At 40.2% G+C, this 17477-nt stretch overlaps 1 protein-coding gene across 1 annotated transcript in view; it reads left to right on the plus strand.

Annotated features, from left to right (window-relative positions):
* The first annotated feature begins 255 nt into the window (after window positions 1–255).
* The window catches only part of clstn2a (calsyntenin 2a), a 221289-nt gene continuing 204067 nt past the window's right edge, over window positions 256–17477 (plus strand). Inside the window, exon 1 of the mRNA XM_082173501.1 lies at window positions 256–516. Coding sequence (XP_082029627.1) covers window positions 444–516 — 73 coding nt within the window. The 5' untranslated portion in view covers window positions 256–443. The remainder of the gene's footprint in view (window positions 517–17477) is intronic.

Genomic DNA, 17477 nt, shown 5'->3' on the forward strand with positions numbered 1-17477 from the left:
AAATGAGAAGGATGTTTTGATAAAATCATGCTGTGTGTTTACACTGTGCTGCCTCACATAAAATACAATATTGAAAACTCATTTTAAAACGAACAATAAGCACAAATGTAAATCAGTTTCTAATATCACATTTAAAGCATCAAAATATAAAATTCACTAGTATTCAAACAGGGCTTGAATAAATGCCTTATCATAGGTCAAGATTAATTGCTCGAGGAGTGACGTAGCAGCCTGATCCTTGGGGTTTAACTCGCGCAACGCGCAGACACACAGACCGCGTTACCTCGTGCGCTCGGACCGCGTCTCGCGCTGCTGGGAGTTCACTAGCGAGACTTCAGTTCACCGTCGCTCAAGGACAGATCAAGCGAGAGAGTTGTGTTTTTTTTTAGATTAACAGAGGAAGAATTAGGTCATCGCATTCTGTTCGAAGTGTTGGGCTCATCATGAAGATGTGCGTGATAACAGCGATGCTTTTCCTGGTGCTTTCCGGGCAGTGCGGCATCCTGGCTGGGAAAGGTAAGGCAGATCGGACAACTTGGAATGTCACCGCATAAAAAGAAACGCCTGGAGCAGTCTTTCAGATCAGTGTCTTAGATCATAATTATGTGATCAATTACTATCAGTTTGTAGAATTCACAGCGTCATTGACATACTGAGAGTGTTTTACATTAGGTTGGCAACGCATTATGTCCTTAGGTAGTACAAGTTTGTCTTTCTTCTCCCCGTTTCTTAATGATGAACCTTCATTTATGGCACGAGATCATCATGTTTTCATTACTATAGGAAGATTTCTTACCACAATACAGACTGTGACTCATATATTTACGTTTTCTCAGCATGATCGATGTTACAGCTATTTTCCTTCATCAATATTTCATTGACCTTTAATGCACATTTCTACAGATCTTATCTGTTCTGTTCAATGACTGCATAGTACTTAAGACTTAAAGAGCATAAAACATTAGCTTTTGCATTGCTCCCATGGAAAAAAAAAACTGTTCATGTGTTTTGGGAGCACAAACATTGAGATAAGAGATCTAATTGTGTCTCTTGGGCAGTGCTGAATATGGAGCAGCTCAGTTATTTGTTAGTGCACAAGTGCTTTAGATGATATGATAAATTACAGTTAGATTGGATCATGTGGACTGACAATGAAAGGCTGAGAGTTTCCTTTCAGGTTGGCAATGAATCTTTCTTTTTCGAGTATACGTTATTCCATCAAGAGTTGATAACTTGTTTTTCTATTTCCTGTTTTATTTTTCCATCAGCATGAGTTTAAAATGCACAATGACCCTTCTTGTAGGAAACCAAAAAAAAAAAAAAAATCAAGCGTCTGTTGAGCAAGGTGGTGTGCAAGGTGATGTGTGTTGCATCCATTTAAGTAGTGGTTATGAAATACATCTGGATGTTTTCATTGCTGGAAGAATAATTTATACAACTAGATTTTCTTAATGCGCCTCTGTAAGGTGACATGAATCAATGACACATCCTCATGTTTTTATGATATTTTGGTGTTGTGATATGGCAGGTGTCCCAAGTAGAGATTTTGTTAGGGAATATTGCTATTTGGTTGCTAAAATGTAAACTGACTGGTTTGTATGAAGCATGTCTATGAAGTTGCTTGGGTGATTCTCTGGTCTGAGTCCCCTAAGTTTCTATGACATTTTGATATGGACATATAAACCCTCTACCCTCATGTCTAAGGGAATTTTTCTGGCCGTTTTGTCACCAGCCAGGCACATTCAATCCTTGATAAAAGTCATAGATCACCTCTACTCAATAAGCTATCATTCATGTTCGTTGCACAAACAGTAGCACAATGAGTTATGCGCTTAGGTTTTGGGTGAAAGAATAATACGTTTGACGAATAATAATAATAAAAGTGATGCTTTGCTGAAGCACTAACCAATAATAGAGCCTGCAAATTTTCCCAGTATGAGCCTTAATATAGCTATTTCCTATCATCAATATTTCATTGACCATTATAGCCCATTTCTAGTAATCTATCTGTGTGATCAGTTTAATTGACTGCGCTTGTAGTAGCTGCATTTCTTCTTAATCTTCTCCATAAGGTTCAATGAGGCGTTCAATAGCTGCATAGTCCTTAAGACTTCAAGAGTGTAAAGAGTGGATTTTTTTTTTTTTTTTTGTCGCTCCCATGGAAAAAGGTGCTAATGTGTTAGTAGGAACACAAACATTGAGATAAGAGATCTAATTGTGTCTCTGGGGCAGTGATGAATATGGAACACCTCAATTATTCGTCAGCGCACAAGTGGAATGTCTGTCAGTAGGCCTACCTGCATGCCCTGATTTACTTTCCTTAGAAGTAACTCCTTGCTTGAGATTGAGCTCTTTCAGTGAAACAGATTGGCAAATCAGGGAATCGGAACCTTGAATATTTGCATATCAATTTTCTGGATTCTAGCACTCCATAAAATTTTGAATGCAGTGAATACGAGTTGAAAATTAATCTCCTTTATGCATGAAAAACTGCACAAGGTGAGCATGCCATTAGAAGAGAAGGAATAAAATAGAAATATGAGGCAGAATCGCAAATATAAGCCAATCATTAAATCCAAGCCATTCACATTATGACTCATAATGCACTTTCATAGGTATGATATGACAGTTGAAAGCCTTCCAAAACTTCTGATATGTCTGGCAGGTTGCCTTCAAAACTCTGCCTCACCAAAAAAAGGAGGATTTCATCAAAATTACATCAGAGTGCTATTGTAATACTAAGTTCACTGGCAGCCTGTCTTATCTCTGAGTGCAAAAAAGTTTACTGAATTTGAATCGGTACAGTTGAATTAATTGAATGTCTTGTTTTGTGAATCTTATTCTGCACACAAGGTTGTTTTGTCTTTACTTTTCTGATTGTGCATTCAGAGTATACATTTTGTCATTATGCGTGTTTAAGAACCAAAGCAATGACCTTGGCGTAGTTAGTGCCATGTGCTACCAGATGATTTCATAACATGCAGAGCTTGACCGCCTTATTTAACAGTCGGCTCGTGTGTTATTGTGTCTGAGAATTGGAGAGTATTTCTAAAACACTGAGTCTCACAGAGAATCTGAGATTGGCTTCAGCACACTGGAGAACACAAGAAAGGGATAAAACAGAAAAGCAGTGACAAATAAGGGTAGGGCTGTAAAAGCAGGCTGAGATTTATGCTGGCCTTTTCAGAGAAAGCACAGCGTTCTCCCAGAGCTAAATAAATTGGGTTGCTGATCTGGAATAGATGCATAACTTAGAATTTCGTGCTGCGACCTAAGTACATCAAACTTGTGGGAAAGCGAAGGCATTCTCCTTTCATTTTTGCCTCGCTGCCGTTGTTCGGGAAGTATTGAAAACACTTCGCTAAGTGGACCACAGCTGTTAGATCTGTCTTCGTCTTTTGTTTCGAGAGATCTAGCTTTCTTTTTTCTTTTTTTGTCACGATGGGGCTTCTCAAGGAGCATGCCAATCTTCAAGCCAGAATGCCATGCAAATGTTCAACTTAATTTAAACTTTAATTACCCAGCATGTATCATTAGCGTCGATGTGATGAGCGGCAGGGAGGGATGAGGGAAAATGAAAGGGAGGGAACGGCAGGAAAGAGCATTTGGAGGGAAGATGGGCCCTGTTAGTGGGTTTCTCTCGCCAGCTGGTCAGATGGCACCAGTCTGTCCCAGGGGTCAGCTCTGGCCAATCTGCACAGGAATAACACTGGATGTTCTTCCACACACACACGCACACTCACTCACACAACTGTTGTTCCACTCAGATGCATTTCCAAATCATGAAGATCAAAGAAAGTGTGCACACTATAATGCAGGGGTTCTCAACTGTCCTTAAGGTCCAAATTCCTGCAGAGTTTTGCTCAAACCTTGATCAAACTCACCAGCTTGTAACTGTCTAGTATTTTCAGCTTTTTGACTTGTGCGAAAAAGAGTTAATGCGAATAATGGGAGATGGAAACGCATTTGCCGAATAAATTCTGATGTAGCGAACATTAAACCCACGTGACTAATCATCTGTTTCCGCTGCTAGGTTACCAATACCACTGACATTCGATGATGTCATCTTGATGGAAACACACCTAATGCGTTTTTTTTTTTTTGCGAACTTTGAAAAGATTTGCTTCACATTTTGATGGAAACCCAGCTACTGATTAGTTTGTTTAGGCAGGAAAGAACCCCAGATATAAAGGGATAGTTCACCCAAAAATATAAGAATTTTTCATTTACTCACCCTCATGTCATGTACGATTGTCTTTCTTCTGTGGGACACAAGATTTTCTGAAAAATGTCTCCGTTTTTTATCCATATTCAGGATAAAAACAGTCTTCAATATCTTTTGTGATTCACAGGAGACAGAAATTCAAACTGGTTTGGAATGGCAGAGCAGGTGATTACAGTATTGTGAGCTAGCACTTATACATGCAAAGTCATAGTTGCACAAGCACACTCCCACCCACAAATAGAGTGTTTTTTCTCTCCTCGCTGCGGCTGATTGCCTGGTGCTGGTGTTGGAGCGCTGGGACCCTGCTCGTATTTGCTGACCGTCTCTGAGAAGTGGGCTAGTCCCTGAGATTCAGTCTCAATTAAATTGCTCTAGCTCCAGAGAGAGAGGGATTCTGGGACGTTGTCCTCCAGCTTTCCTTCTAATTGCCTGCACTGGGTGCTGGTGAGCTAACAACTCGCTATTGGGTGAACAGGGAGCTCATGGTGATTGGGTACAAGCGTGTATAGGCGTTTGCATGGGCGTATGTTACAGAGCGATGGATCATGACCGCTTCCCTGTATGATGCATGTCTTTCCTTAGAAGTGAATGCGAATGAATGGATGTAATCACGGTGTTTACAATGGCGTGCTTCAAGATGGATTACTTCCAGTAGACCGCGAGATAGAACCCGCCTCTCTGTGTGAGAGATTGAATGTAGCGTAGTCAGTGTTCGGATCTTGTCCTCCATTATATCGAACATTCTCAGCCAGAGTTTTGAAAACCCAGAGAGTTCTCTGAAACATCTATCCCATGTTATTATTAAACAAGACTTATTGTCTAGGCCTTGCAGCACTGTCACTCACTGACCTCGGGTTTTGTGGTGCACTGAACGCGCTGTGCTGAAAAGAAGCTAACCGCATGGAAGCAGCAAACATAACTCATTCCTGTCCTCCTTTAGATACACGTTACCATAGCACCTTTTTAAGGGCAACATCTCCCCAGTATATGGTGCTATGACCTTTTGCCGTTGTAGGGAAGTGCTATACTCCATGTTTCATTAAAGTGGACTCTAAACCATATCTCAGTCAGCTTGCCATTTGTACAACCTGGAGTAAAAGTATTGTCTGATGACCTGCAATGATTGGATCAAGCCTCAAGCTGCTGGCAGCTTCCTCTGCATCTTGGGAAAAAACGGCATACCATCTTTCCGGCTCGAACTGTGGAAATACCCTCTCTGACCTTCCATGGTGACAGGACGGCAGAATGAGAGAGCAAATCAGTGGTTTTAATAGAACTCTGAGCTGGGTACAGGGCACTGCCAAGACTCCACTTCGAAGGTCTAGAATAGACCATGCTTAGATTAGCCTTGAAGAATCTGGCCTGGAGGACTGGAGTTGAAGAGCCCTGATCTGTTAGTTTTGGTATTATTTTTCTAGGTGGTAGTCTATGGCAAGCCTATTAACTGTTCATGGGGAAAATGATAATTGGGGTTTGTCCCTTGACCAACTTTGGGGTCTTCAGAACAAATCCAATAGCACCACTACCAATTTAATAGTTTAATACTTCAAAATGTTCTAGTGTTTATACATTTTAAACCTTTTTGTCTAGAAACAAAGTGATAATTTTTTTCTTCTGATTATTGGCTGCCATTTTGGAACATGCTGTAATTATTATTATTTTTTATTTTTTTTCACTGCTACACTACTTTTGTCCAATTCTCACAGAAAATTGGCTCAGATGATTGTTGGACTAGGCTGCACAAAAATGACTGAACAGATTTTTACTACCATTACAGAGAAACACCCTACCAAATTAAATGAAACTTTTAGCATGATAACCAGTACTTTTCTCCTTGACATTCTCAGTTGGAAGTCAGTGGTGTAGCATAGAGATTTGGTCTTCCGTAGGGATGATCAAGTCCCAACTTCTAAACCATTTTCTTTCAGGGAAACGTGTTCCTTCTGTAATTCCTTGTCTGAACCATTACACAATGCCTATATAATATGAACATGTGCCCTCATATGGCCACCTGGCAGTTGTATTATTTAATTGGCGCTAAACCTGCAACTATTTTGAGAGGTTTCCATGAAATCCTCAGAAGTTATGTCACTGTTCGCGTGGTTAGGCTGCAGTGGAGGATATGGCTGAATATGAAGCTTTTACAAATAGTGCATTTTAATTTTTTTCCCAGCTGTCAGTAACTGTAGAAGAAAAACAACCATTTCTACCCTGCAAACCTTACCTTACTCTCCTTACCTTACTCATTACTATGGTAATCCTTACCTTACTCTCGGGCATTTGATCTACTTCGTCCGTCTGGCTAGGATCGGACACTGTGCCGATCTGATACCAACATAGCCTATTTTGAATTGAGCGGTTGGTGGATATTCTTGTAACGCGCTGAGGGATTGCAAGACGCAGGTGCTGCCCTTTGTGTTGTTTGGATGCTTCGAGAAGGCTTGGAGTTTTATCTTCAACTCATAAATGAGTTAGGAGGATGTTAATGTTCTGCGGGTGCAGGAGACACCCGGGCTGTCAAACTGCAGGTGTTTGTTTTAGATAGGAGCAGCTGCGGTACCGCCCACTCCTTCCTCCCAGGTGGAAAAGCGCAGCATCGGGGCGTGTGGCTCCTGATCTTTTCTCTCGCTTGCACAAACACACACGTGGTGACTGTTGGGACTCAAACAGAGATAATGTGAATTCACTTTGCTGGGTAGTTTTAATTACAGCCAGGATCTGCACACATCAGCGTAAAATATTAATGCAGGTGCGACGTCTCTCTGTGTTTCAGTGGATTGTCGTGAGTGAGTTGTTGGCTCTCGGAGAGGGAGAGAGAGAGTGCACTGGCACAAAGAGAGATGAAAAAGAGACAGCCATGAGTGTTTTCATACATGTGGCGCCTGTCATATGACTGTGCTGACTGAAGCTGAAATCAATAGTGCATGCCATGGTCCTCTCGCCACCGCTGCAGGAATGAAAATGCTATGTCGTGCAACAAACGCACAAGCAGAGATCAAATGTTTTTTTTTGGTGTGTATTTGTAGGTTGTATATGATATGTCTCTCTCCTCAGTGCTTGATTTCCTGTGGAGTCGGAGGCTGTCCGCGAGCAGTCCCACTTCAGTGGGAAGCGGTGCCGCCCTCCGAGAACGGAGGAAGTGGAAGCTTGTCCTCATGAAAGCAGTTATTAATTTTCACGGTGCGTCCTGGAGTCAAAGGCATTATCTTTCCTTCTCGCCTGCAGTGATACACTAGATTCACTTTAAGTATGTCCGTTAAAATATGGTGTTCTCCGTTGGATTGAAGAAAAAAAAAGAGGAAATTATAGGGATGGAGAAGATAAAAGTAAAAAATGGGGAAGGTTCTTTGCACCTGAGATGAAAATGGTGCTTTCAGTCACCTAAACTCGTTCCCTCTCACCATCATGCTCTTTGTTCTTTTTTTGTGTGTGTTTTGATCTTGTGTTTTTACTGTGTGGCAGTTTTGTAGGAGTTATAAGAGGGTTTTTAGAAAGATCTCAGCCAGGGTTCAAAATAAACAAGCATCAAGTGCCAAATGCAAGTAAAATTGACTTGTAAAAGTCTTATTTGAGAAGTAAATAAGGTATTTTTTAGCTGAATCATGTTTTTAGTAAACATAGCTTTTGATTTAAATAGCAATGTGAGAATGCTTTACTCAATATGAGTGAATCAGAGACTGTCTCTCTACTTTCTGCTAAAAATGTGTTCTAGTTTTACCTTGTTGTAACTCCAGAATTACATTATGAGGATTCAAATTGATAATTTTCGAAGTGGGCTGATGTTGTGAGACGTGGGATTTCACCGATGACAAGACACAGAGAGACTGGCTATATGATGCTGTGAGTGATAAATGACTTGTGCTGTTTGATGCACATAGGCAAGGGAGAAATGGCTACAATGAACGATTCCTTTGTCACTGCGATAAAAATATATAGGCTTTACATTCTTTTTTATATGTTGCTGAATCACCAGCGCTAGACAGAAAAAATAAAGTTTTGAATGTGATGAGAGCATAAATGCAGTTTGCTGCAAAATAATGGTAGGGAAGCACGTCTCACAGGTTGCATGTTGAAAGGATCATTATGTGACTAGTGTAGGCCGATTTACAAACTAATAACTCTTATGAACTGATTGATTTAATAAATCATTCCAAAAGACACTCAAGCTCATGTGTTAATGTTTGAATCAGTCTGACAAATCCTGTGTTGTATTTACAGCATACACCTTTTACTAGCCAAAGACATGATTTTTACAATAAAAGAAAACCATTGATGTTCATTGTACGAAGACAGTCAGCATTGCAACCAATCATGAATGCCATTGATACTCAAGTACATCTGTATATGTTTTATATGTATATGTCTCAACTATGCACAAAAGAAGGGAGCTGTTACTTATATTTCTGTCTATATAAGTCTATATATATATAATGAAATGCTGTACAAAGTTCAACATTTTGAACCTGATCTCAGAGTAGCTTCTCTTTTCTGACCACTCCAACACATTCTCATTGTCCTTATGGAACATAGAAAGAAAGAAAAAGATATAAAGCATCAGAGCGAAGCCCAGGACTTGGCTGAAGGGTCGTAAGTCACTCATAATGACATCCCAACTGAAGCCAATGATCTGAAATATGGAGAGGAGCTATATGAATCCTCTGGACCCCTCACAGATGTTAGGCTAGAGTTATTGCTGACCTTACCGGGGGGTTTTCACACCATGTCAGAGCAATACGCTGACCATTTATTTAGACTTATTACCAAATTGCACAAAAGGGACAGGTAGACATAAATTTTAATGTTGGGACATTAACATTTTTTAATGAGCAACACTATTCTATTTACGACTCAACAACCCATGAGCGAATAATTGTGTAGTGTGAGATGCTCTTGTAAACAAATAATACCAAATAAATAATAGTTTTTTTTTTTTTTTTTAACAATATAGTGGAGAGAAAATAATGGGGAGCGGATGAGATGAGAAAATTCATAACCCAGATTTGAATTTGAGTGGTCGACTGATATATCACCAAGGCCGATCGGCCAATATTTGGCATTTTTAATTACTGGCATTGGCCGATAAGTGTCAGAATCAGGGCTTTTATTTTTGTCAGCACCTGAGCACATACACACTGAGAGAAAATGCGAACCCCATTGATTCATTTCGAAATTAGTTATTTACAATTTAGTAAATATTATGTAAAATAAATATAAATTTAACTGCAACATGTTATTTACTATCTTTAAATATTGTGATCTCATATTGGCATTACAATTGGCCAAAAAAAACAAAAAAACATATAGGTTGATCACTAATTTAACTCCTGTTATCTAATTGGGAACCAAAGCTAAATGTGATCTATATTGTCTGCAAAAAAAAAGAAAAAAGATCTATCTCTGGACCCTCTGTATCCAAACATGTACTACTTTAGCTATGGCCTTTTAAAGGGCTTTGATAGGTGCCTGACTCGCTCTTTGCTCCTTCTCGCTCTCACTTTGTCTGTGTAAAAGCCAGAGTGATCCCAGCTTTTGTGCTGACCGAACTTAAAGCCAGCTGCTCCTCTTGGAGGCGTTGAAGAGGGTTTTCAGGGCTGCTAGACGTGAAGGTTTTCGGTGCTGACACAGAGCCTCTCTAACTCTCCTGTCTTTCTCCAGTCTGAGTCATTATCTCTCCAAAACCCCCTTTTCCTCCGCCTCCTCTCTACCCTCTCAGCGAGAGTGCGGCGCGCTAGACTCGCGGGGAAAAGGAGCACAGGCCTAATTGGATTTGGGAGCAATCTGTCGCCTCGCCTTTCTCTTTCGGATCACACAGACAATCGCAGGTGCCCTTTATTTCCTCGCTGCTGTCCACGGGAGGGACCACGATGTTTTCATGTCGACTGGCTCATATTCATTTTTTTGGGGGGGGAGGGGGACAACCAAAATGTCTTTGGTTGACATTTACACTAAAAAAGAGCTATGTAGGACAACCTTGCAAAAAAGATGTGATTTACTAGCATTTTCATGATTTAAAAAAAAAGATTTTGGCTTGGTAATCTGACTGATTCCAGCTCAGTCTTGCTGTTTTGGTAAATATACACTGGCTGCTTTGTATCTGCAGGGATCTGCAGTGACTCTCGGCAGCACCGCACTGAGAGAAGAGAAGTATGAAAACAACACACGTGTGTGTGTGTGTGTGTGTGTGTGTGTGTGTGTGTGTGTGTTGTGTACCTGCACACACTCCCCCTGAGTGCTCATTACTCATGTTTGGAGCTGAATTGTCCCTGTCTGAACACCTGTGCCAGTGCGCCCGAGGCTCCCAGATGAATGCAAGTGAGGCAGTCCCTCCTCTCCTCTCCTCTCCTCTCCTCTCCTCTCCTCTCCTCTCCTCTCCTCTCCTCTCCTCTCCTCTCCTCTCCTCTCCTCTCCTCTCCTCTCCTCTCCTCTCCTCTCCTCTCCTCTCCTCTCCTCTCCTCTCCTCTCCTCTCCTCTCCTCTCCCCTCCCCTCCCCTCCCCTCCCCTCCCCTCACTGACTGTTTACACCTGGTATTAAGATGCATTTTGGTCGATTGGATCACAAGTGGACGACGCTAAATACAGGTGAAAACGGGGTCTAAAACGGAGGTAGTTGAAAACGCTTTCGAACAGATTGCTTTTGTTGTGTAAACACTCATGTGGACCAATGTGTTCGAAGAACCACAAAAGACCACCTGATTTCGTCGTCTCCGGGCGCATTCATTTGTAAATTGTGTGAGCTTATTTCGTCCATTAGATCGAAAGACCCATACATTTACCCGCCCATAGACCCTCCCCTCGAAGAAATCCGGACAGAAGTGGTTGAAAGTGAACAAAAGAGATGGATTAAAATACCAGGTGTAAAAATAAATTAGTCTCCCTCTTCTACTTGTGATCTGATCGGCCAAAACGCATCTTAATACCACTCACTCACTCACTCACTCACTCACTCACTCACTCACTCACTCACTCACTCACTCACTCACTCACTCACTCACTCACTCACTCACTCACTCACTCACTCACTCACTCACTCACTCACTCACTCACTCACTCACTCACTCACTCACTCACTCACTCACTCACTCACTCACTCACTCACTCACTCACTCACTCACTCACTCACTCATTTTCTCACTCTCTTTCTCCTTTGCTCTACCCACTCTCTTTCTCTCTCCGTCCATCTCCCCCCCCCCCCCTTTCCCTCCTTTTCCTAATGCAACCTGGTTCCGGAGAGCAGGAACTATCTGACCTATTTTCGGCACAGTCCTTCTCTGGTGTATTCGTTTAAGGCATAATTTGTTGCGGTTCTGTTACTCGTGTCTGCGTGTTTGTTTGAGAGTGGCTGACAGATAGGGTGAGAAATGGACAGTGAGATAATATGGTAGAAAATGGTGTTTTAATTAGAAGGAAACACGGTTAAATATCTCAGTTGTTTCTTTTTGAAACCAGTGAGATTTACCAAAGAGAAATTGATTTAACTTTTACTCGTGTTTTGCTTTTTTGCTTTTTTTTGCCCCCTGACAATTAAGCCCTATTCGCATGGGATAAGTATTACCTGGTGACCTCTAGTCATTTGTAATAATTGTGGAGGTTGTCTGTGATCTTAATCCCGTGCGAATCGGCCATGTCTGTAATTTGTAAAGTAAAATTTCCCCGTATGACCTACCATATTTCGCCGAACACCGAGGTCATGTAATTTCTAAATCACACGTGGTCCGCAGATAATACTAATCCAGTGCGAATAGTGCTTTAGACTAAATTATCTCATGTCTCTAGAGTTTCAAAGGTAATCTAATGTCTCAAACTGTGCTCATATTTATCAAGATGCCAGAGTCTGCAGTCTTAGTATTTAAATCTGGCCCTTAAAACCCCTCTGGGGTCGACAAACGCGCGGCGTGTTTTGCGTTTTTTTTTTTTTTTTTTTTACAATTTCTTTTTACAATTTTTTTTTTTTCACATAGCAGCAAAACCCAGCAAACAGAACGTTGGCACAACGTACCCGACCTTCTAACATCGTTTTAACAACATGGCCAAAAGGTTGCACTAACTACGTTGTGTGGTGAAGGTTGTTACAGCGTTGTCACAGTGTTGACAATGAACCACCGTTCAGGGCCATTGCTTAAAGGGATACTTCACCGTTTTTTCATATTAAACTATGTTATTCCCTTAACTAAAACGAGTTGATACATACCTCTCTCGTCTCAGTGCGTGCACTTAATCCCTCTGTCTTGCGGCGAAACTTTGTTAGCCCAGTTCATTTAATATGGGCCAAGCAGAGAAGCTACCAAACACCTCCACGTTTTCCCTATTTAAATACAGTTACTCGCGAAGTGTAACTCGACCTAGGACGGTGACACAAAACAAAACGTTGCGCTTTTCTAAGCGTGTAAAATGGATAACTATATTGTATGGCGGAATACCATAGCAAGTGCTTGTAAGCACTTCGACTTGGCGCAGTAATATCTTCACTCGTGAAAAATCCTCTCACCGGCCCCCGCTCCCTCTAGTGAAGATATTACTGCGCCAAGTCGAAGTGCTTACAAGCACTTGCTATGGTATTCCGCCATACAATATAGTTATCCATTTTACACGCTTAGAAAAGCGCAACGTTTTATTTTGTGTCACCGTCCTAGGTCGAGTTACACTTCGCGAGTAACTGTATTTAAATAGGGAAAACGTGGAGGTGTTTGGTAGCTTCTCTGCTTGGCCCATATTAAATGAACTGGGCTAACAAAGTTTCGCCGCAAGACAGAGGGATTTAGTGCACGCACTGAGACGATAGAGGTATGTATCAACTCGTCTTAGTTAAGGGAATAACATAGTTTAATATGAAAAAACGGTGAAGTATCCCTTTAAGGTTGTGCCTTATCAGCCTTTTAAATTTCAACTGACCGCTGGGCCGTCTCATTCTTCATCAAGCAAGGATACGTGAGAATTGCGTTTAATTTACCTCAGCTAAATAAGATACATAATTATTCAAACATTTATTTGAACATCTTCTGTTCAGGTATGACAAATATGTAATGTATTTAACTTTATGCCAAAAAGTATGAAGCCAAAATGACTTTAATGATGAGTAATTGATTTCAGCATTTAATATTTTATTTTTTCTCTGTGCAATTTTGATTACCATATGCAGTTTTAATAAAGTTGAATTAGCTATCCTTCTATGTCATTTTTACTCTTCAAAGTGTACACAAGTAGGTGTTGATTATAATGAATTTACTGTTAGGCCCATAAATAATAATAAGGATAAACAATATTTAAAAAGTATAGAATTATATAACATATGACTAATTAAAAATTAAACACAAAACATAACATGCTAAATGGGGGATATCTTGCATAAAAAAATTTATTGTCAGAAGAACGTTGTCTCTCAGTTGCTGAATGTCACGCAGCAACGTTGCTACAGCCCTGTCGTGTCTTACAATTCTACGTTGTTACAATGTTGCCGGCACGTAAACAGCGACGTTGCCATAGTAGAAATGCAACATGCCACAGACGTTGCCACAACGTAGATGTTTTGCTGAGAATAGACTTGAAATACTCTGTCATTTATGGTCATACAGACTGAAGAAATATGAAAAAATAAACTGTTAAATGTCAACTTTTTTATGTGTCCACTTACAATCGAAACAAAACATTGTTCTTTTGTAAATTAAAGAAAATTAACAGGGTGTGCTTTCTGCCTCTCCGTCTCTGTGAACTTTGTTTCTGGAGCACGTCTCTAAACTTAAACAAAACTCAATGAATACTAGTCACACAGGCAAGAGCAATATATATATTTATAATCATTTAAGTATCTACTTTTAAATGATCTAATTCAAAACGAAAAGAAATATTCTCTGTTTATGTAATCTGTATGAAAAGAGAGAGATGTCAGTCGTTCTCATGGCAACTCATTATCTGCTAATGTGAACACGCCTACGGAGAGTGCGCTTTATTGAAAAGCCATGCAAACCTGTCAACGCCCACATCAGGTCGATAAAACACATCAAGTTTATTCAGATTCATGTACTTTACGTCGTCTTGCGACGCTGTGACGAATAATAATAGCGTTATAGTAATATAATCCTGGAAAAATGTACCTCAGAAGTGCTGGTTTCGGTTTCATTTCGGGGAGCAACGGATCCAGCTGAGGATTGTGAATGGTAGCCTAAGTTCTTGATTCTTAAGTGCTTTGTTTTAATCGCGATACAGTGTATGTAAACCGCAAAAAGACTGTTTAAATATGAATCTTGTGTCTATGTGTGAATGAACGGCACAGATGCGCCTGTTGTTTACTACAGGCACTTACAACATGCTATTTTTACATGAACATGAACACATCTACTAATTTAGCTTTTCACAAACTATATTGCTATACTGAGATGAGTAAAAATCGATTGAAATATGTTGATACAAAATGTCTTTGTATAAGCAAAACTGCAAATTAACATTTGTATGCCCTATATTAATATATCATAAAACGATATGTTACAGACAAAATATGAATGTTTAGACAAGTTGACTAGTTTTGGATAGATTATGAAGTTTTTACAGTAAAATAGACTACTGCCACATCAAATAGGTTTTTGTTTGCCAATTTCTGCTCATATGTTAAATATATTGTATGGGATGTTTTGTCAAAAATAAAGTAGGTAGGCTATATTGAATTATCAACTAAGGTGTTATTATAGTGTTTGTTCCAATTCAAAATAATGAATCTTTAACTTTGAAATGTGTATGATAAAATGTATGATTTTTACAAAGAAATATCAGTTTTATGACACCTTTGCCATTAATATGTTTGTAAGCAACTGAAAAATACACAAATGTCAGGGGCATGTCAAAACATTGCAAGGACCCCAAAAACACTTTAGACCCCTAAGGGTTAAGCTCCATACTCTTGCTTTTTCAACAACTGACAGAGTATGTAGTATCATTTGTTTCTATTTGTATTTCTCCTAAGGAATTTAATGAGAAACATCAGAAACGGCGAATGACAATGAACTGGGTAAAAAAAAAACTTTTCCTTTGGGTTTATAAGTTGCGACTTGCGGTAGAAATCGCTCAGTATGTCTGACTCTGAAGTGATTGATGTGTGTTTGTTTTGTCTGAAAGAGAGCGACTCTGTTGTAATGTGTATGCATATGTCCGTGTTATCTCTCTGCGGCAGTGGCGTTTGGACGTCCTCTCTAGCATATTTCAGTCTGTTTTGATGTCTTGCTGGGCTCTCCAGTGAGCGCTCCCTGCTGTGGGCCGCGCTCAAGCGTAACCACATTGCCACTGCAACCCAGCGTGTGGTTGAGGTGGCGTGGTGTTTCGAAGTTCACTTCCTCCTCCTCAGTCGTCCTGTTTCCATATCTCGCCGTCTTACCCCCTGCCTTTCCAACCGTATGCCTCTCTTCCTCGCCTCGCCATGGCAGTATATCTTTCCAACACAGAGAGTGTGTCCCCCCCCCCGTGGAAGAGCAACTTCCTTTTTAATAAATTGTGTTTGCGGTTGTTTTACATGCGATGAGTAATTGATTGCATCAGATCTTTTGCATTCGGGTTCATTTTTGCCAACCTCCCCTACCAACTTACAAACAAATAAAACTGAGGCAGAAGGGAATCAGAAAAAAAAAAAATTCAGTGGTCTCATTGACATTTAGTTTTTGCTAGCATTATTTTTTACCCCCTATCAGCGGAAAAGAGAATTCTGTGTGGTCAGCTCAATTTGTGTGTGTGTTTATTTTTGCTGTTTGTCTGGCTGCCATGCTCACATCACTTTTAAAAACCGCTACTCTGGATTTGAGAACAGTGGATAAACGGCAGTTTGAGACATGCTTCACTGACAGCTGCTCTGCTGAGCCGAGTTTTGTTTGAGGACTGTGTGTGCTTGTGCAGTGCGGCTCTTGCAAAGCATTACAGTGGTTTCCTCCAGACAGCAAGAGATAAAATGGAGACCAAACCGAGACTTTCGCTCAAGTCTCTAGCTTTGCCTGAGGAAAAAAATCCCTCCTTTTCTCTTAAGTTTTTTCCTCTAGATTTCAATATATTAGGCCACTTTCACAGTGTTTTTGATTGAAAAGGCTCTGATTTTGCTATGTTTATGCCTTAAGTTTTCCACTACCAAGAATAAACACTGTAAAACGTTCTCTAATGATGTTAGCAATGTAATTGCTTCTTGTTGATCACATGATACTGATTTATCATGACGTAGACATCAGCACAGCAAGCAATTGACCGATTGATCCTAAATGACGGATTGTCCTGTTTTGGATGTCTTGCATATTGCCAAAGTAAATCAGTGATAATTTTCACAAGTTTTTGTCTGGATGAAAAGCATTGTCAGTTATTTCAGTTAATTCTTTATGGAAGAAAAACACAATGTAGCCTCTTAGTGTGTGAAATTTAGATAGTCATTGCTGGTAACAAATTATGTAAAAGTTTCTGGAGAGTTTTAGGTGTTTTGACCAAGATTTTAGCACCTCCGGTAAACAGTCAACAGTCAAAGAACACGAGGTTCCTGAGTTTTGTAGCAATTCACGAGGCATTTTCTCAGCCTGCTATCAGGTAGCTACATGGGCAGACTTTCAAAGCGGGCACTCCGTGCTTAAGGACTTTTTTTCAGGATAGAGAATGATAAGGACTTCCTTTGGCAGAATTAGACCCAGTCAAATACAAATCTGAGGAAAAACCCGAAACAAGTGCTGACAGCCAGACTGCATCCTATGTCCCAATCCTATTTTGTTCTCTCTCCCCCTTCTCTCTCTTTGTCTTCTGTTTTTCTTAAATTCTATTTCTACACAGACAAGTAGTGCTACCAAGGTAGATTTATGGTATTGGATGATAATACCATGGTACTTTGAGATACTATGTAATGATTATCATATTCATATACTCTATTTTTATTATATAGGACTGATGGTGATCATTTGATAAATTCATCTACTGAATTCATCTAATGAATATGAATGAGAAACAATTTAAGGATACAAATATAATCAAAGGTTTGAGTCAAAATGCCATTTACCATGTCCAAAAACAACCCATGGTAGTCTCTCTCTCTCTCTCTCTCTCTCTCTCTCTCTCTTAGACTTTGAAGTGATCTCTCCACTCTTAGTCCTGGCTCTTAGCACCCTGCATCTTTTGTGCTGTGCCCTCACTGTTGTTAGAGATAACTCTTAATGCAAGGCCACGGACAACACGGAAGAGAATTTGAAATATCAATATCCATCCTCTTCATGGGGAATCTCAAGACTGATAGCTCGCAGCAGTGGCCTCA

The sequence above is a fragment of the Leuciscus leuciscus genome (assembly GCF_965113295.1).
Source record: "Leuciscus leuciscus genome assembly, chromosome: 6".
NCBI classification, from domain to species: domain Eukaryota; kingdom Metazoa; phylum Chordata; class Actinopteri; order Cypriniformes; family Leuciscidae; genus Leuciscus; species Leuciscus leuciscus.